General features: G+C 43.2%; 1 protein-coding gene across 1 annotated transcript in view; it reads right to left on the bottom strand.

Annotated features, from left to right (window-relative positions):
• Positions 1-1,007: 1,007 nt before the first annotated feature.
• Positions 1,008-20,539, bottom strand: part of SKOR2 (SKI family transcriptional corepressor 2) — a 26,969-nt gene continuing 7,437 nt past the window's right edge. The window contains 5 exon segments of the mRNA XM_053932123.1: positions 1,008-1,095; positions 3,341-3,405; positions 11,870-11,937; positions 16,015-16,113; positions 16,508-16,573. Of these exon segments, the coding sequence (XP_053788098.1) occupies positions 3,343-3,405; positions 11,870-11,937; positions 16,015-16,113; positions 16,508-16,573 (296 nt within the window). The 3' untranslated portion in view covers positions 1,008-1,095; positions 3,341-3,342.

The following is a 20,539-nucleotide window of genomic DNA, read 5'->3' as shown; positions in this document are numbered from 1 at the left end:
GGGTGCTGCAGGACACCAAGGAAAGACCTGGGGGAATACGGCTGCAGTCTTCAGAATCAACTGACTGTCTTTATTTCTGTGGATCCACAGGCATGTCCTGAAATTGTACGAAATCTGCCTCTTCTGAGCATTTTCAAAATAACCAGAGGCAAAAATTTCCTCCGTGAAACTCTTCAGCATATTGTTTGTGAATTAAAATACTTCTAAAAAGGCATTATTTGGGATAAATTTCCCAGCTGTTTTCTTCAGTGGCATTAAATTACAGGGAAGCTCAACTATTATCGCATACTTTTCTTTTTTTTTTTTTTTATTATAGACTTTTTATCCACATGAATGATAAAGAAACTACAACAGAGTTAAATACCTTTTTTGATAACAGTGATTATATTCTTAATTACACTCAATATTAAATTGTAAAATATTTCCAGAGGAGTACAATCGTAATTCATACAGCAGGCAAAATACCAGAGGGGGGAAGGGACGAGGGAGAGGGGGTGTGAGAATCTCCAGACTGCTTTTAAAAAGCACTGTGTATGGCTAACGCTGCTCTATCCATCCTTCCATCTGTCCACCCGTCCATCCAAACGTGGTTCTGGCCCATCTGGTGAGACGTTCATTTCCTTCCATAAAACAATCACTATTCCAAAGCAAAAGGTGAACTGGCAGATGTTGTCAGTGTCTCTGTGGCATTGAAAGGACCAGCAGTTCCTTTCACAGCTTATCTGCACGATTCAAAAGCATTTTTTTTTTTCTATCAAGCTCAATAGTCCTTCTAAAAACACAAAGACTTAAACTTTGGTACCAACAAAAAAAAAGAAAAAAAAAAAAAGAAAAAAAAAAAGGAAAATATCAAGGACAGGCATTTTTTTGTTGTTGTTGTTGTTGTTTTGTGTTTACTAATAAATGGCTGCTACATTCTATTTGACATGGTTGTCCATGATACTATGAGGTCACTTGTCCTTAGGTTCAGAGGAACCTGTTTTGTTTTTTTTTTATTTAGATCCCCAAACACTTCCATTTCACAGTCTATATACAAGTCAGGTTTCTGACTGGGTTATAACTTATAAGGTAACAGCTGCAAAAGCTCCTGTGCTTCTGGGAGTGGAAAAAAAAAAAAAAAAAAAAAAAAAGAGGGAGAAAAAGAGAGAGAGAGAGAAAGTGTTATCAACATTAAGCCAAAGTTTGAGACGGTGACAGAATTATGACATTTATTTACAACCCTTGAGAAAGGGACACATGTAGGTCACCTGCTCTAGCAGCACACCCTGAGACGCTGACAGTATCTGTGGGGTCACGTGGAAATATTGGCAATAAAGATGGAGTGCAAACTTTAACTGACTGCAGTGCCACTAAACACAGCCAGATCTGCTGTGGGAAGGAGCAGAGGTCCCAGCAAGGGGCTCAGGGTCAGGAACTGAGGCGTTGCTCTGCAAAACAGAGACTCCGAAGCCCCTGGGAGCGCTGCCTGGGCAGGGACGTGCAAACACGCTTCCTCCTGAGGAGACTTTTCCTTCTTGGCACATCAAGGACGCGAAACTGCTTCTGAACCACAGAGCCGCAGTTCTCCCCGCCTGGCTGGCTCGGCTTAGCACTCAAGTTAACAGCTGAAACTCCAAAAGCAGCGGGGCTGCGTGGAGACATCCCCCGTTTGTCTGCGGGGGATGGCGCGCCTCTGGAAACAGAAGCAGCGTGAGGAGCGCACCCACCCTTCGCCCTCTCGCCAAACGGGCACGGAATGCTCGCTGCCGGGATGCCAGCAGGGACCGGGAGCCGGTGGAAGCCCGGTGATGGGAGCAAACTGCTCCTCTCCTCCGATGCTGCCATCCTCGGGCAGGTTTTTATTGGGCATCGAGCGCTGCAAGGCAGGGCACTCGGGGGCGAGACCTGCCGCTCCTGATCGGGGGAGGCGTGCTGTTTTATTCAGGGTATTAATGCCGCTGAGTTTGTTTTAAGTCAGCGCTCAGATTGCTGTAGACTCGATTGGAAAACGCTGGCAGTCAGGAAGTGTGCACAAGAGGGCAAAAGACACCAGCTCGGTGCTTAGAATAATCTCCTCATCTCAGCGGGCAGAGCTCGCGGCCACAGATCGTGTTGTCTGATTACTCTGTACTTACTCCTACTGCTTTTATTTTTAAGAATCCACTGCTTCTACAGCTCAGGCAAACCTCCATCATCTCTACTATCAAGCCTTTCTCAGATGTCCCAGACTCTCTTGAATACCTCTATTTTGTCCATTACACAGATGTCTGTGTATGAGTAGCTCTTCTTTTTCTAATCCCCCTACTTCTCCTCGGGGATTTTTTTAGTCAATCCACAGGCCAGATTTTGTGGCATAACACAGTAGCAGGGCTACCAGCTTTCTTTGTCTCCAACCCCTAATCTTCTTCTTTTACCAGGAAAAAAACCAAAGAGACTGTCATTTAAATGTTAATACTTCAGCACCCAAAACTGATACCTCCCTGGTCACTGATGATGCAGGTGGTGTTTCTACCAAATGAACCCTTCTAATAGACAGTCCTGAAAAATGCAGTGTTTGGTTTAGGAAGGCCCTGTATGTGAGCAGCAGGATAATTACCTTCTGTAGGACACTGAACTACAGAACCACAATCGGTGGGGTTCTGTGAGACTCCCAAAATGTGCTTTTGTACTGCTTTTTCCTGGAGTTAAAGGAGTTCCATTAAGGGCAGAAAAACTCCTTCCTACCTGGAGCGTGAACAATTTTTTTGCACTCTGAATGCCAAGGTATTTCCTTCCTTGTCCTTCAGGACACTGAAGGTACGTTGACAATGACGGCACTTTTCAGCGTCACAAAAAGCACGTGTTCAGGCAGTTAGAGCCATGAAATGGCTTGGGTTGAAAAGAACCTTAAAGATCCCCTCATCCTACCCCCGCCACGGGCAGTTCACCTTCCACTATCCCAGGGTGCCCAAGCTCTGTCCGACCTGGCCTTGGACACTTCCAGGGATGGGGCTGCCACAGCTGCTCTGGGCACCCTCTGCCAACTCCTCACCCCATCACAGGGAAGAATTTCTTCCTAGTATTTAATTTAAAGCTGCTTTAATATTTAATTTAAAGCTACTAGCTTGAAGCCTTTGTCCTGTGACTGCAGGACCCATGGGTCAGCTCCCAACACGACATCCCACCCCAGTGAAGCCTCGTAATTCGTGCCACATGTAATTTATCAACTTTAGACCGTAGCAAAACACCTGGACAGAGGGGGCTTTGGGACCAGAACCAGCCACATCAAACAACAGAACAATCCTCTTAATTCCTGCAACAGCTGCAGAGGAGCACAGGCAGCCAGGCCAAGCAGAATGAAGTCTCTCTTTCACAAGCTCACCTTTAGCTTTTGCTGAGGTGTGCACCGAGCTTTTCTTTCCTGATCAAGCTTGCTGCATAGGGAATCTGGAATGACACAGAAACAGAGACACTGGTCAAGCCAAGGTTTGGCTAATGAAACACCCAAGCTGGAAACCCCTGTAAACAAAATGTTTTGTTTTTCGTCCTGAAAATGGGGAGGAATCGTAGGAAACAACACCTTAAATACAAAGGTTCAACTCTTCATGAAACCTCAGGAAGGCTGAAGCAGAAATAAAATAAAAAATGGCCAGATTTAAAACAACAGATAGAATCTTAAAATCCAGTCTAAAAGATGCATTCTGATGCTTTGTTGATATCAGAGGCTGACAAAGGATAAAGCCGCCTGTGAGATCATAAAAAAATCAGCTTTGTGTGTGGCAGATCAGGCAATGCACACTGATCACTGCACAGCCACAATACAGCAGGTTGGGAGCGTGAGACTTCGTGTATTTATATCCCCATAATTAGGAAGTTCATAATAGTTATCTCCAACTTGCACCAATCTGAAGGGAAGCCACTGAAGTGGAACAAATAATTAAAGAAAAACAGAGAACATGGGCATATTAGGGAACACAGTTATATTTAGAAACAAAGTGGGATGATGTGCTCATTGGCCACTGGGAATACATTACAGGGCTGCTCTTCTTCAGTGCTGGGCCTTTAGAATGCAACAAAACTAAATTGCTCTGAGATTTCCCCATAGCTGGGAATCCAAGTGGCTACAAATTCTTTGATGATGACTTTTGGAGGGACCGCTGGAGGAATTCAGGCTGGGAGATCAAAAAATTCTGTGTCCCTGCACTCCTAGGTGCTGTTGCACACGGAGCTGACCTGCTTCTGCTGCCAGGCACTCCAAATAATGTCAAATATGTTACTGCAAGCTGATATTTATGTCTGCTGAAGTCAGGATCAAGGCCTTAACCTGCACAAACAGCAGAAGGAAGAGATGAACAAACGCAGAGAGTTCAAGCAACCTGCGCCGCACAGCTAGACACAGTGAATTTGTGTCCGTATCCACTGACCCCACATGTTCCTGCACATCCCTGTTTTGCTTTTAAATACATGATTCCCGTCCATTATGAGGATGTTTGTGTGAATTGTGCCCAGCACGCCTCTGGGCTGGGGTAAAGCATCGTGTCTGCAAAGACATCGAGAGACTTACCCATCCCTGCCTCCCTTACTAAGGAAAAAGAGGAGGGAAGGATCAGGATGAGAGGAAAGAGAGGGTCTTTTGAAGCTCAAGAGCTAGCCCTTTCATTTCTTGGGAAAGGAGGTCAATCTGGCTGAAAGCAGCAGCACCAGGAAGGAGCAGTGTCTGTGGCTGAAAGAAAGCAGAAGCCTTTCAACAGGGGCACGCTGCTTCGCCCCTACACAGCCCAGGGAAAGGGGAAATGTGTGTGCACGAACCACTGATGACCAGAAAAGACCAAGACTCCAGGTGTTTTGTCTGACTACTCTTATAATCCCTTCCCTTGACAGAAGACAATAGGTATCAGGAAGCTTGTGGCCAGATCCCCCACCAAGAAACAGAGCTGTCCCCTCCACCATGTCCCCAAGCACAGCTGCCTTCAGGACATGGTGCTTGCAAAGGCTGCAAAACTCCTTCCCAAGCTGCAGCAGAGAGGGGGTTGCAGAGAAGCTGCTTCCCTGATCACCTGTGGCCATAGTTTGGGTGCAAAAGGGAGCCACAAACAAACTGCGCAAAAAAATCAGCACGTTCCAGCTGGGAGCTGTGGTGCCTCACCGGCTGATTCCTGCCTCTCTCCCACTCACGAAGGCCAACTTGGGTTTGCATGGCCACAAATTATATAGGACATCTCCCAGGCTGTACTGACCTAGATAATACAACGGGGTATGTTCTGTCAGAAATTAACTGTTCTTAATCCACTTCTCCGCTATATTTGGCACACCGGCGTCTTTCTAACGTGTGTTGTTTTACCTGATCTCCTGGTGATTGATGGCAGTGGGAGAGGTGGGTGTTCAACAGGGAAATCACTACTTTCTCCATGAGTTGAATCACCTACAATGTCATCTTCTATTTCTGTCATTGTCAGAGCATTCAGTAACTCTGATGCTGTGGTGGAAGAGGATTTAGGGCTCCTCCTGGCAGAGCAATCCCTCTCTGTGCATGCATGGGGGCTGCTGCGATGAGGGCAAGATCAGTACTCAAAAGGGCACTGAGATGCAAGGGGTGGGTGCACAGAAATAACAAACGTGAAGGCAGTTGGGTTTTAAGCAGCAAAAAAAAACCCCAGTTTTCATGACCAGGTCCACATTTATAGGAAATAGTCAGAGCAGATCTGAAGAGGATCTCCAAGAAAAATGCAACATGGACACTGAGTCCTTTTTCCTACAGGTTGACTCCAGTCTAGTCCTGGTGCCCATTAGGAACTGGAGCACAGTCCCGTGTTCATTCCTGGAACACATCCCCATTTATTCCACCTGGAAGGAACCCAGTCAGCAAGCCTGGATCCTACTCCTTGACTCGAACCAAAGCTAAGGGATAGGATTGGGAAGTAATTTCTGAAGTCCTGTCTGATCCCTGTTATGCACACTCAGATATCAAAGAAGCTTCAGCACACCATCCTCTTTCAGAGGCTTCACCTCTGCATCCCATCTCTGGTGAGGTACACGATTTTACATCACCCTGCCTTCTGTTGCCTAGAAAAAATATTTTGCACTCATGAAGTAGCTGAGGCTGGCTTGTGGCTCCCTGCATATCCACACCCATTTTTTGATCCGAATTTCTGCAGATTCTAAAGGAAAGGAAGCTTTCCGCTTAAATTTCTACAAGGCATCCTTTTCTTTAACATTTGAATTTACTGGAGAAAGAGGCACAGCTCTGTCCTATCCCAAGGCATATCCACATGTGCTGTCAAGATACAAGTTTTGCTCACCTGTCTTGGGGAAAAAAAAAAACCAAACAAAAACGACAGCGAGAAATGAAATTCTGGTGAAAACAGCTCACTTTCCTGTACACAATCAGGGATGAGCCTTTTGAGGACACAGAACACAGCGTTCCAGCAATGTTCTTTTACCTGTCATTGTGTGTGTGCCCGTGAGCAGGCACTTCAGCACAAGATGCCACTCAAGAAATGCGAGAGCCATTCTGCTGAACAACTGTTTGCATTCTTGCCAGGGTCAATCATCTGAGCTGCACCACTTCAGGCCAAGCACAGAAATCACAGACAGTGCTGAAGCACTGCCATTTCCCATTTCCTGCTTTTGAGAACCAAGATCTCCCCACACAGAAATGTGGGTGCTTCTTGTTTGGATAATGAATACTTTAGTTGTACAAAAGCACCAGCTTTCCATAAACTATGTAAGCTAGGAATCAGAACTACTGGTGCTCTTCTGAATTGCAGTTCGACCCAGAGGAACAGGCTCTCATGCCTCTGAAGATTTACCAACATTAACCACATGGTAGATTTTTTTTTTTATCCTTCTTTTAAACGTTCCTTGTCTATTTTTAAGGATCTTTAAGGGTGAAAGATGATGCAGAGATGGAAATCAGTTTTGCAGAGAGATAGCTCCTGATTTATTTCATTGCCTGACTCTGAAGAACAGAGCTGATTTAAAGGAGCACTGAGAGCAGAAAGCCATAAAACACAGAAGAGTTCCAGATGGATCCAGTTCTGAGCTCTGAACATTATTATCAGCCTGAAGTGAGGCTGGTAAGGAGGAAGTCAGTTCATGGGAGCAAAACCTAACTAAAATATCCCAAACAAATCCAAACCCTCATTTTTCACGTAACTCAGAAAGACAAAGGCCTGCCTCAGTGTTTCACATTTCTAACACACCTCAAAAACCTGTCACCTTTTACCCCAATGCAAAATTAGTGCGATTGATCATCACCCGATGATCTAAACCACCATGGGTGATGAACACCACCTGATGGACAAGTCACCACTGAGGTCAACGCCTCCTGAGAACCCACAAAGTACTTGTAAGGCACCTCTGAGAGAAAATTAAGAAAAGCTCCTCAGTTTGCAGGAGGCTTGCTTGGTGTTCTACTTCCCCATGGCCACATTTGAGAGAGGTTCATGAAAACATTAAAGGATGAAAATCATCATGCTGGCAATGCTGCTTCTGATCTTTTTCTCTCACCAGGTAGCTAGGAAGAAAGTTCATGGTTTTAAAATCTGTTCCACTAACACAGTTGCTCAGAAGACAGTATCAGACAGATGCAGAATTTAAGGCAGGAGGTGACTTGATACTTGGTTACAGTGCTGGGCTGTCCCAGCAGATGAGTTCTGGTCTCACTGGACAGAAACTAAAAATTCTAAGGGCAGGTGAGCTCTTCTGAGGCTGTACCATGTGTGTCATGTCTGAATTTCCCCCATCCTGCTGGGCAGTAGTTCCCCCTCACTGACCCTTTCTGTACAACTCATTAAAAAAAAGCCAGATGATCCTCAGAATCTCAGAATTTGAACCTTTCAGGTTCAAAAAGATCTCTAAGATAATTGAGTCCAACCATTCCTCCAGCACAAACCCATGCCACCAGTGCCCAGCTCACCACTGACCCATGTCCCCAAGTGCCACATCCACACGGCCTTTAAACCCCTACAGGGATGGGGATTCCACCTCTGCCCCGAACAGCTGACCTCAGTACTTGACAGTGAAGAAATTTTTCCTAATATCCAGTTTAAACCTCCCCTGGCACAACAGGGTCCGCCTGCAAAATCCATATTTTATATATGATCTCCACGCACACGCCCTGCACTCAGCCAGTTTGGGAGACAGCACTTTGCAAGAGGAGGAAGAGAAAAATGCATCCAGGGGTCTAAGATCCATTTTCTTGTTAAATATGATGATTGATTGTTTCCGAGTTTTCGGCCAAGAACCTGGCACAAACAGGTTGCAAAACTTCCTTGCAGAACTTCAGGTAGCTTTTTTAGACACTCTGGAAACTCTGAAAACAGAAACACAGGAAGTTCCACCTGCACATCAGGAAGAAATTCCTTACTGGAACAGTCTGCATGGAGAGGTTGTGGAGCCTTCCTCACTGGAGGTGCTCAAAACCTGCCCGGAGGGCTGCTCTGAACAATGGGCTCCGGGGGACTCCACTCGAGCAGGGAGCTGGGACTAGGTGACCTCCAGTGGGCCACTTGCAGCCTTACTCATTCTGCGATTCTCATCAAAACTAATGGCCACACACCAACCTGCTGCTCCAGCAACACGCTGACCCAGGCTGCCTGCAAAGAACCCAACATCCACCAGCGAAGGCGTAAGAGAACAGGACCCACCCCGTTTTCCCGGCGACCTGAGCCTTTCTTCTGGCTTTCAGGAAGCCATGGGATATTATTATCTTTCAGTTGCGGCTCGGGCAGAGCAGCAGCAGCAACAGCAGCAGCAGCCGCGGGGGCCGCTGATGCAGCTTTGCTTTTAAGCCGGGCTTTGAGCGCGGATTTACCGCGCCGCGGCCGCTGCAGTGGCGGCGGGCGGGCGGCAGGGGGCACCCGCGGGCCGCGCTGCGACGGATCGCTCCCGAAACGGGGAAGAATCGCCCCAAAAAAAACCCCCCCCAAAAAAAAAAAAAAAAAAAAAAAAAAAAAAAAAAAAAAAAGGGACAAAAAGCGTCATGGCCAGCGTTCACCGCCGCGCACAGGGCACGAGCTGCACGTCAGGCTGCAGTGGGTTTTCAAGCGCAATCATAATTAGTTGATTTTATTTTTCGTGATTGCGTTCCGCTTGTATTACAGGTATTTCCGAAACACGCTGGGTCAGTTTATTTTAAAGTCTGATTACTCAGTTAAGGGTGAGTGAAACGGTCGTTCTGGACAAACCTACTTCTGGTACCCACAGTTACAGGGGATCAGGGAGTGACAGAATCATTCAGGTTGGAAAAGCCCTCCAAGATATTCAAATCCGGCCATTTCTCCCCTGCACTGCCCAGCCCACAGTAATCCGTGTCCCCGGGTGCCGCATCCACACGGCTCTTAAATATTTCCAGGGATATTCAGGAAGGACTAATTTAAGTTGTATATCTTCAGCAGTGAGAAGAGCCAAACAAACAAACAAACAAACAAACAAAAAACCCCCAAAAAAAACCCCAAAAAAACCAACAAAAACCCAAAAACAACAAACAAACAAAAACAAAAACAAAAAACAAACCAAACAAAAAAAAAAAAAAAAAAACCCAAACAACAACAAAAACAAAAACCACCACAAAAACCTGACTCCAGGCATCTGTATTTTTTTGTAAAATAATTTTTAAAAGCAATTAAATTCTGTGGCTAGTTACATCAATAAATTTTGAGCGTAGTACTACAAAAGCATACACCTATGAAGGTCTAAGTAAAACTGTGATGTCAGTATGTATGAAATGTTTCTGCTTTTCTCTTTCTACTTCTATGTTAACAAGAAAATTAGGTTAAAGCTCTGTTAAAGTAGTAGTGCAGCATCTCAGGTACAAAAAAAGCACCTAAAAGCGCCAGTTAAAAACAAAAAACCAACACCAATTAAACAAAAAATCAAAAGCAGACACATTTTTTGTGTATTCTGCACCAATTCATCCATGCAATAACCCTGGAAGGCCAAAGTAGTTATATCATTACCACATTCAGTTCATTAATCTTAATTCCAGATATAAACATGCAAGATATATGCCCACAAATGAATTAAAGTCACTGCAGGGATTATCACCTCAAAAGTGCTGACTCCATTTCAGTTATCAGCCAAGACATCTCTGAAGATTTCTGCACCCATTTTGGCTAACACACTCATTATTCGCAGCAGCCTCTCAGTTTTTCATACAAACATCTTTTTATCAGTCTCACTGATCACAGCCTGCCCCACAAATACGAGCATGAACATTTACTGGTGATTCGACAACATTTCCATTAGTAAAAATTAAACTAAGGCATCTGTAGTGAGTGAAGAGGTCCTGAGTTGTTGGTGCAGCATTAAATATTGCAACTATTCTCTGTAAATACATTCAGACAGCTCTGCTTAATGATTAAATTACTCTTAGTCTGTCCATAGCACAAATCAGTAAGTGAAAAGGGTGTGAATTACTTGATCATATTTCTTTTCCTGCCCAAGAAAGTCAAGAAAACCACCACAGCTGGCTTGCTGGAGGTCTGGGATATCCAATTCCAGAAACAACTTCACCACAGGGCCACAAGGTGAATGGCAGAGGTGATCCATTCTCTCCCTTGGAGGCAGAGTTAGTTAGCTCCAAGTTCAGCTGACACAAGAGATAAGGACTGGGGTGGGCCCATAAACTTTGTGCTTAGAAGTTCTTTGCAGCAGGAAATTCAACTGGTGACCTGCCTCAAGTCCAGAGCAGCAGAGGAAGTGATTTTCAGGATGGCATCCTAATTAGAATTTTCTGTGACAACAAAATTCACGGGTCAAGTCAAACTTCCTGCCTGTCATCGGGACGCAAAGGGGGACACAGTAACAGCTGAGCACATTAAAGGAAAAGAGTGGAGACACTCTGGACCTGAGTTTCCTCCACAACCTCTTTCAAACACCCTCCATCTCTCATTGAAATCTCTGCAGTCAGCAGGAATGGGGCGCGTGGATGCTCGGCAGCTCTAAAAATAAGGCCAGTCCTAAATGCCTCTGAACACTGGAGCACAAGTTTGACAATCCTGGCCTTCAAATTTACTTCTGTGTCCTCACCCATCAATTAGAAAATGACAGTACCAGGAGGCTGGGCAATGCCTTCTCTGCACTGTGACAAGCAGAAGGAAATTTTCAGTGGGGGAGCACAGGGCTGATTCAGAGAAATGGGGATATTTGCCAAGCTTGCCTCAGAAACAAAACCCTGTTGAGCAATGTCAGATTGATCACAGAGGAAGCACCAGCAAAGCAAGCATTAGCTGACAGCCTCGCCATGCCCTGCTCTTGAAACCACACTAAGCATTCATTTATTTGAGTGTGGAACAGCTTCCCATGCTCCAGCCCCTTTGCTTGCACCGGATTAAGAACGTCAGCTTTTCAAAACAACACAGTTGGATGTGATGATCTAGAGCTGCACTAGCACACAGGCAAAATCCCTCTTGGTTTTAAAAAAACAAGCAAGAGACCCAACAGTAACGTGTGCCTGCACTGAACTGTGTTTTGGCAACTTGATCCTTTACTGCTGAGTTAAGCACTTCTCCTAGTGTCTGAAATGAGAAAAAGACACATCCTAAGGTTTATTTTCTGGTGAGAAGCAGAGATTGAGGAGATTCCCTAGGCAGAAACATTTAACTGCTCAAAGTTTACTGATTCACTCCTCCCCGCTCCTCTCTGCAGAAGCACCTCTCCGTGTTGAGTCAACACATTTTGTTTAGTTAAACATGAAGACCCATCTGGTTATTGTATGAAAGTAAATCTCCAGGTAATCAGGCTCCAAACCAGCTGAGAACTACGTGTTTACCTCTTGCTAAATATAAGGCAATAGGAGCTCGGTGATGGTGCATCTGCATGGCTCACAAAGGAAAAAAAACCTGAGGTTTGCACTTAAGAAACACAAAGCAGCAGCTCAAGACACTTTAATCAGAGAAAGCAAACTTACGATTTGTAGCTGCTGCACCATTTCTTCTCTGTACGCCAGTTCCCGCTTCATCTGATCTTGAAAGTTGTCTGTATGAGAGGGGGAAAAAATGTAGGTGCAATAATTAAAACAGAGGCCACACGGCAGAACTGACACCAATCAAGCTACATCAAACCCAGTCACTACTGAGGAATCACAAAGCATTACAAAGGCACTTCGCTCAATTAAAGCATGCACCCAACAAATATGTGTCTAATAGGAGACACCACTGACAACAGAAAAAAAATGTGGAAAAATTAGATTTCGCTACCTCCCCCATCAGAAAACGTAGGATGCTAAGTTTGTGTTGCTAGCTTTTTCCCCAGCTATTTTCCTGCTCAGGCAAGGCTCTGCAGTCATTAGTCAAAGTTTTGCAGGCCCTGAAGAGAAGAGCAGAAACTGCTCTTCTTTGCTTTGGCATAAATCTGTTGACATCAACAGCGACGTCCAGCACGTGAGAGGAGAAAGCGTTCAAGGATGCAGGGCTTGATTTGTGGCTTGTAGCATTGTGCTGACGGCTTTGAACAAAACTGAAGCTCCATAAAGAGTGATGTGGAATTTGGAAGGGGGAAAGTCTTTGAAAGAGAGATCCTGGGCAGCTGAGTTACAGCACAGGCTGGCCTTCCTGCTCCAGTGGATCCTCCTTCCCTGATTTTCCTCCTAAATAACCATTTCAGACAAAACTTCTTTTGTTAGAAGATTAACTCATGCACCCTGTTCCTTAAGATTCCTGTTGGTGGGTGGGGAAAAGAAGAATACAAACAAAACTATTGACAAGAACCAAAGAACTCCAAGAGCTGCCTGATGAAGGTCAAGATGCAAATTGAAGAGGAAAGAAAACCCATCCCAGCCACTATAATTTTGATTCAAGTAACAAGCCTGTCCTGGAAGAAAAAAACAAGGGGGCAGAGCTCTGTCCCCCTCTTAAAAATAACTTTGAATATATAAATATATAAAATTATATATATATATATATAAAATATATATATTTATATATTAAATATATAAAAATAACTCTGAATGATGAGCTAAAGTTGTTGTTTAAAGGAAAAGGAGGCACGGAAAGAGCAATGAAACAGGGAAAGAGTGAGAAATTTTGGCAAGCTGGAGCCCTCAGGAGTCCGGCACAACCAAAGGACCTGGTGGCATTATCTCAAAGAAGTTCTCCGGATTTCCAGTAAATTCCCACAGAACTGTTAAGCCTATTCCCGCTGCTCTGACTCGATCAGAAAAATAAGCCAACAAAAATAAAGCAGATTTACAATTCCTCTTTTCCTACCCCCCCCCAAAAAAAACCACAAAAAAAACCAACAAAAAACAAACAAACAAACAAAAAAAAAACCAACCATGAAGTATAAAAAGGAAACTTCCTCCTGTCCTGGTCACTAAAGGCTGATAGTTGCAACTGAGGTCCTCCAGCTTCACTCTGAGCAGGTTTTAAGGAGAAATTTTCCTTTTTTTCCCTCAGCACTTTCCTCCCAGCTGCCTCTTCATGGGCTCATCACCTCTCCAAACAAACAGCTCAGGGATCTTGCTCAGCCCTGCACAGCAAATGTCCAAGCTCACAGTGGAAATGGGGTGTTAATGGTAGGGGCAGCCTTTTTTGTTTTGTTTTGTTTTGTTTTGTTTTGTTTTGTTTTGTTTTGTTTTGTTTTGTTTTGTTTTTTTCCGGCGGCATTTATCCGAGTCCAAACGCTCACAGACAAAGCCATAAGCAATACCCAGGAGAAAAGATATGAATATTTAAATAGCTTTCTTAACACAAAATTAAATACTTTAAGTACCCAGACTGCATCTCCGCCATTTTATTGCCACATTGTTTAAAATGCAGACGGACAGAATGCGGAGCCGCCGACACGGAGGGCACAAACCAGAGCAGGGCTCCAGGAGAGCACACTGTCACCATGCAGAGATGCTTGCATTTTTATCAGGACAGCAAATACTTTGACTTTCTACATGTGATCTGAATTTTTTAATTTTTTTTTTTTTTTTTTTTTTTTTTTTTTTTTTTTGTATTTTATTTGAGTGATCTCTGCGTTGGGAGATCTTGAAGGCAAAGGAAAATTTCACCTGCAGCTTTCAAGCACAACAGCAATGTGAAAAATGCAAGGTCTTGCTGTTTCACAAATTATCTCAGTCCGTGTTTCAAGCCGGTCCAAGAAGCCACAGAGAACACTGCAGCAAAGCACTGCTAAGAGAGCTTGCAAATAAGCTCAGTTCTCATTTAACAGTGATTTAAATGAGAGGAAAACTCTGGAACCAAACCCCATTTACTGCACAGCCCTGTTGTGAGTAGTGGCTTGATGCTGTGAAGGTACAACCCCCCAAAATGTGCTCAGTTCCACGTGGAGGACCCAAAAGAGGCGACTCCAGAGCTCACTGCGGGCAACCTGACAGAAGCATTTTCCAGAGAGAAACAGTGTTGCCTTCCACATCTCGCAGGTTGCCTCCCAGCTGAAACAGCTTTTTAGTACAATCTAAATTTTACCTCAACTTTCCTTTAGTTGGATCTCCAAAAACTTCTCTCCCTGGCTCCTCCCTGCCCAAGACAACAATACCTACATTCAAATACCCGACCTAAAGCAGCAGCCCAACAGCGAGAGCCTGGAACAGCCCCCCTCTCTTGTGCTAGAACACACAATGCAATAGAGGACAAAACACCCTCAACATGGATTTACACTAATTTACTTTACAAATACCCTTTTTTTCTTGTTTTATTACCTGCGGAGGAGGGGTGGGTTTTTTTGGTAAATCTAAATCTGTAAATAGGCTTTACGGTCACTTGTAGGTATGGTTTATAGCACATTATCTGTTTTCTATTTTAATCCTGAAGAAAATTGACCACTACTTTGTGGTACATTGAAACCACATATTTTTCAAGCCAGCATACAGCAGTCACCACTTCCTTGGTCGGCCGTACTTGTTCTTTTCTTTTATTTGAATTGTATTTCATGTGGTTTAATTGCAGCGTTTATTTACATGGCAAAGACAGAGCATTAATTTTACTGTAGAAGAACAAAAGGATAAATAAGAGACTTGAATGGCAAAAGTCCAAGATGCCATTTTGCCAGTACCACACAGCAGTGTTTTGATCCCCACAAATTACTTGAAAATTACCTCATTCCCAAACCCAGGTAATGACTGGATTTATTCTGAAGGATGAGGTTATGCTCCTTTCATTAATATCTGTATCATGTCAAGTGACTCTTCTTTATTTATGGAGCTGCCTACATATTTCAATATTTGGGCTAAAGATGGAGTCATTCCCAGAGTCCTCACACTTCCTTGCTTCCCTGAACTTACCTATCTGATACTACAGAAAGGGGACAAGCATATTTTCTTTGAACAGCAGGAAAATGCCACCTGTGTTCCCTCTTTTTCTGGTGGGATCATCCTGATCTAGGTGGGATTTCTCCTGGAAAAATCTTTCTGCCGTTGCTCCGGTGTCGTTCGAGAGATCCCAGCCAAGGGGGTCTTTTTCCACATCCCTGTACAGTCAGCCCAGCCTTCTGGCAGCTTCACAAAAACCCTGCTCAAGTGCCCATTTTGTTTTATTTGAGATGTGCCCCGCACATTCCATCGCCCTGGGCAGCAGCATGGTGGAAGGGCCGTCTCAAATGGCCTCTCCCAACGGGAAAAATCCAAGCAGGAATTTCTACTCCTTAAAAAGGCCAGATCAATTCTCCAGCATCAGCTGCAACCTCCTGAAAATGAGTATTAGGAACCTCCTGAAAACAAGGATTAAATGTCTTGTCTTCAGAAGCCCCTGAGGTGTTGGCTGGGACACCGAACTCACCGAACCCCACGAGGATCCAGATGTGTTCCTGTCTACTCGCTGTAATCAGTGCTATCAAAACTAGTAGAATGCATACCAAAACAAACATCCAGCTTTGTGTTTTTCCCTACAAAAGACCTGCTTGGGCAGCTGCAGGGGTTGAAAGGGACCTTAAAAATCACCTCATCCCACCTCCCACCGTCCCAACTTGCTCCAAGCCCTGCCCAACCTGGACTCAGCAGAACTGCCCAAGATCGTGGCAGCACAACTGAGAAGCTGTCTCATTTTATCAGCCTGGCAGCAACCAACCACATACACACACAACACCAAAACCACGGATTTTGTGTCTTACTGAAGACTGGGAAAGATGCGTTTCCTTTCAACACCTGGAATTCCTGTTCCAGCCTCCTCCGTAGGTCGATCTGCTCAAACAGAACCTTCTGGAGCTCCTCTAACAAAGAGAAAAAGTGGTTTTGATAATCTGTATAAATAATTCTTGAAAGAACAGTTGCAGAGCAATTCATTACTCTAAGACAAAATATTTTAGTGCTTATTAAAAAAAAAAAAAAAAAAAAGTGTTGCATAGACCTACCATAGATTTTGTGCAGAAAGCCATGAATATAAATCAATGTAATATATTATTTTAAAGTATTATATTACAGTGTCATGTATTGATTGATATATATGCATTAATCTCAATTATATCCACCCAAAGGTCCATATATTATTCATATGTTACTTGACAAGCTTAAAATATGGTGCAGAACAAAAGTGCCCCCTATTATCCTCATATTCTATTAAAACAAAGAGCAGTTTTATAATGTAAGAGGCCTTATTTATTTTACCTTTCCCCATATTTTCCACATCCTTCTTCAGAGAATGAGGTGAATTAGTTTCTTGTGTGTGTTCTCCTTAAAAAAAAAAGAAAGAAAAAAAAAAGTTATTGATTTACTGATAGTGCTTTTTGTCAGTGCTGTCCTTACTACTCATCCGCTTCAGAGAATCTGGAGAGGAAATAAAAGGGGCAAAAATATAAAGAAAGAGTAAGATCGAGGTGTATCTACAGATTTCTGGGTGCATAGCACAAATATTTGTGAATTCACATTTTCTTCTCTAGCTCAGTGAAGTATCTGCCTACAGCATGGCCTCTTGCAGACAATAGCTGATGTCTCCTTGATGTCCTTGCTGAGCTGATTCCTACTTTCCCTCTAACCCCTCTCTTGAAGATACTCTTATCAGAGAAAACTGGGAGCAGGCAGAGAAAAGGGAAGATCTTTCTCTACAGTCTCATCTCCCCTCAGCGGGAAGCCCGTGCTCTCCACCTGGGCAGGACCCTGTTCCAAAATCCACAGGAAAAATGCCTTTTTTGCCTCCATCAGCTCTTCAGCTTTATCATCTTCCAGAGCTCCATGGCATGGGTGTGTTCCAACTGGATATAATTTATATCCAGCTGAGATAAAATTGACATTAGTGGTATTTGCATATAAAGGATACATCTCTGGGGTCAGCCAATTGAGGGACTCCTGTCTTAGGTTGCTCACATCAACTTTTAATCATATTATAGTACAGAATTTTCCATGTAACAGGAGTTGGCTATTTCCAGACACATGCATGTTACTTCCTTCAGCCTTTTTTTTTTTTTTTTTGGTCTACAAATGGAATTAAATTAAAAAAAAAAAAAAATCACAAGTCGTGAAGTTCACCTGAATGACAGCCTGACTTGAAAACTGAACCTTCTGACAAAAGGTGTTACTTTCACTATCCTCTGCAACTGCAATTTTTTTTTTCCTGTGACTTCTATGAATTGCTTCTATAAAAGCTATGAAAAACTTTTTTAAAAAGTAATACAATACCACTTTGGCTGAAATTGATGGGAGAATTTCTGTTACTTACAGCTGAAGTAGAAACGGACTCTCAATAATTAAGAAAATATTTGGTCAATAACCAATTATTGAACTAATTGGATTAATTCTTGTTTTAGTCCAGCCAGTAAATACACATCATTAACTCTACTGATAAGTAATCACAAGAGACATGTATATAAATATATTCATGTCTTTATGTAGTTAGTAGAGAGGTTTATGGAGAAGATACCTTGGGTTTTGATGTTTCATTTGGTTTTGCTTTTTTTAAAAATAAAATCCATAGCACTGAATAGGTCAACAGACAACATAGAGCAGTTACTTTAAAAATTATTGTGTCATCAAAATAGGCTAGTTTTAAAGTTGAATTGGAAAGTCTTGCAACAGATGCAGTCAGAAATCTTTTTGCAAAGCATTTTTTTCTGTTTTTAAAAATCGATGCAATCCTATATCCAGTAAACCTTGAAGTTATAGCATATGAAGCCTATCCAATAGCTCTGCATTTTAGCATCTCCACTCTCTTCATTCCTTAAGAAAAAAAAAGCCAAAAAGCAACCACTCATTCAGACACATACATTTACACAACTGGTATCTGGTGCCAGCAATTCCATTTCAAAAACTCATTTATGTAACATGGTGATTTAAACAAAAAAAAAAAAAAAAAATCATTTTGGTGGGATATTTGGTGAAAACAAAGTATTTTCCACAGGTAAGTTGTCTCACCACAGTAGAAGGCGTAGCAGTTTCAAAAATATATCACCTTTTGGGCAGTGGTTCGAGGGGTTTCCACAACGTAAAATGGATTTGTTGGGGGACTTTTTTAGCCAGCATTATCCTGTTTTAAACTGGATGGCCATCAAAACAAAATATTTTGTCAGATAAATTAGGGTACATTAAATCAAAAGGGAGGAATTTAAGTTTAGGAAGGGCGAATTTGTTGAATTACAAATACTAGCATGTTCCCAACCCGTTTCTTCCATTGAGGCGCCCTTTTCTGTGTGCTTTATGTGCAGTTTTGAGGGATAGCAGGCTCACAGACACAAGGTAACTGGATTTTCAAGGAGAAGGAAGGGAAAGGGGAAGAGAGTAGAGTATGGTGACAATACAGCTCTTTCTCCCTTGCTCGCTTGAGCTCCCAGGGCTGTACAGTTTGAGGCTGGGACAGAAAGAACTGCATCAAAATGAAGACAAGGGCATGTAGCATGAAGAATAACTCCCCCAGCATCTGCAGCCTCCCTACTAAGCTACTGAAAAAGGCCTATTAGAAAATCCTCCATGCTTGCACCTGAAATAAGTAAAGAATGGGAGTGGGAAAATTGAGGTATTTAAAGGCCAAAGACAGGACACACAGTTTTAAAGAATAATTGCATTTCTAAACTGTTTTCTGATGTTTAAAAAAAAAAAAATTATTGTTGACGGCAGTAATAATCAGATGGGTTTCACCTTTCCTGTCCCCCTGAAAATGATAATCAGGGCCCTGCTCTTCTTCATTTTTCCATACTTCCCAGAGGCCTCATCATGCATTGTGTTCTGTTCTACCTTAATTGAAAGGGAGGAGGTATTGAATATTTAACCAGCTTCCCTTCTCTTAAATGTTAATTAAAAGCTAAATAGGTGTTTAAAAACAAACAAACAGAAAGCCCAAAGAATTTTAATCAGTCTAAGAAAAAATCACTTTCCCTCCTAATAGCTCCACCATAACTCTCCTGGGCCTTGTCTGCGCACAAACTTGCAGCGTTTAGAGCAGCAGGACTGAAAGCTGTGCCACCCCTCTGTGTGGACACGGAGATTTCCTCTAGGAAAGGCTATTTCAGTTTGTTCAGGAAAATCAAACTGTGCCTCACTCATCTCTTGGGTAGGGGGAAAGAGGGTGAAATATTTGCAGGCCACTTAAACTGCCTCAGCGAAAGCTTTGGGTGCCTCCGATCTTCCCCATGAGCTCAGGTGCACAGACATTGCTTTTCTGGAATACAGGCACAAATGGCTTTCTTAACCTGCAGTGTGAACACTCACCCATGAAGGACACCTCAAAACTGCTCAAAAATTGGCACTGTGAAAAACAGAGGTCCCGGGGTTGGATATCGGCACAACCTCAGCTCCTGCGGTGACGCCATTTTATCAGATCTACATCCACCGGAGCAGCTTAAGATTTGAATTTTTAACATCTAGATTTTTGACATTTCTGAACCTATCCTCCTCAAAATAAATGCACTTTGCCCTCACTGTAAAAACAAACAAACAAACAAACAAACAAACAAAAAAAGCCAGACATAGCCAGGTTACCCTTTCATGCCTTCCCCAGGAAGTTCTCAGAACATTTTCTGAAAAGCAGCTAAAAAAAAAATTCCACTCAGTCACAGAGAGCTCAGCTACCTCAATGTGCTGATTTGTCCAGCACAGAGAGCATGGATGGTCTGGGAATATAATTCCATTCTCCCAGCTCTATACCCTGCACCTGGTCCCCAGCTTGTGCCCTCCACAACCCTGACCACACCTGAGGTTTCAGACCACGTCACGTAGAACCATCTCCTCCTTCTCTGTGTCCACTTCATCCCTGTTATTCCTGGACAACCACTGTGCTTTGCAGAGCCTACCACATCTGCCAAAAGCTCTGCACCTCGCCCCTGACACTGTGAAGCCCACAGCACTCTTGGTCCATCACAACTTAAACACCCACAAGTATCTTCAGCTGGAGAGAAGTGCTGTCTGCAGACACAAAGTTGTGTCACAGCAAAAAGTTATTGGTGTCTTCTGGATATAAATATATATAGATATATACATTTATATCTATAATTTAAAAAAATATAGGCAGATGTGAAGCAGCAGACTTTTAGCGCTCCAGAGGCTCCCTCTGCATCTGAAATTAAAGATCTAAGACACGCAGAGCTCTTGCGTATGTCCTGAAGAAATTCTAAACTTATTGAAAATATTCATGTATCCTGCATATTCATGCCATTTCTGTGGGGGGGGGAGAATAATCAATAGGGTATTCAGGACTTGGCAAAATATGCCTAC

Source organism: Vidua chalybeata, chromosome Z (genome assembly GCF_026979565.1).
Source record: "Vidua chalybeata isolate OUT-0048 chromosome Z, bVidCha1 merged haplotype, whole genome shotgun sequence".
NCBI classification, from domain to species: domain Eukaryota; kingdom Metazoa; phylum Chordata; class Aves; order Passeriformes; family Viduidae; genus Vidua; species Vidua chalybeata.
The sequence above is the reverse complement of the archived record's forward strand: the minus strand, read 5'-3'. Positions and strand labels throughout refer to the sequence as shown.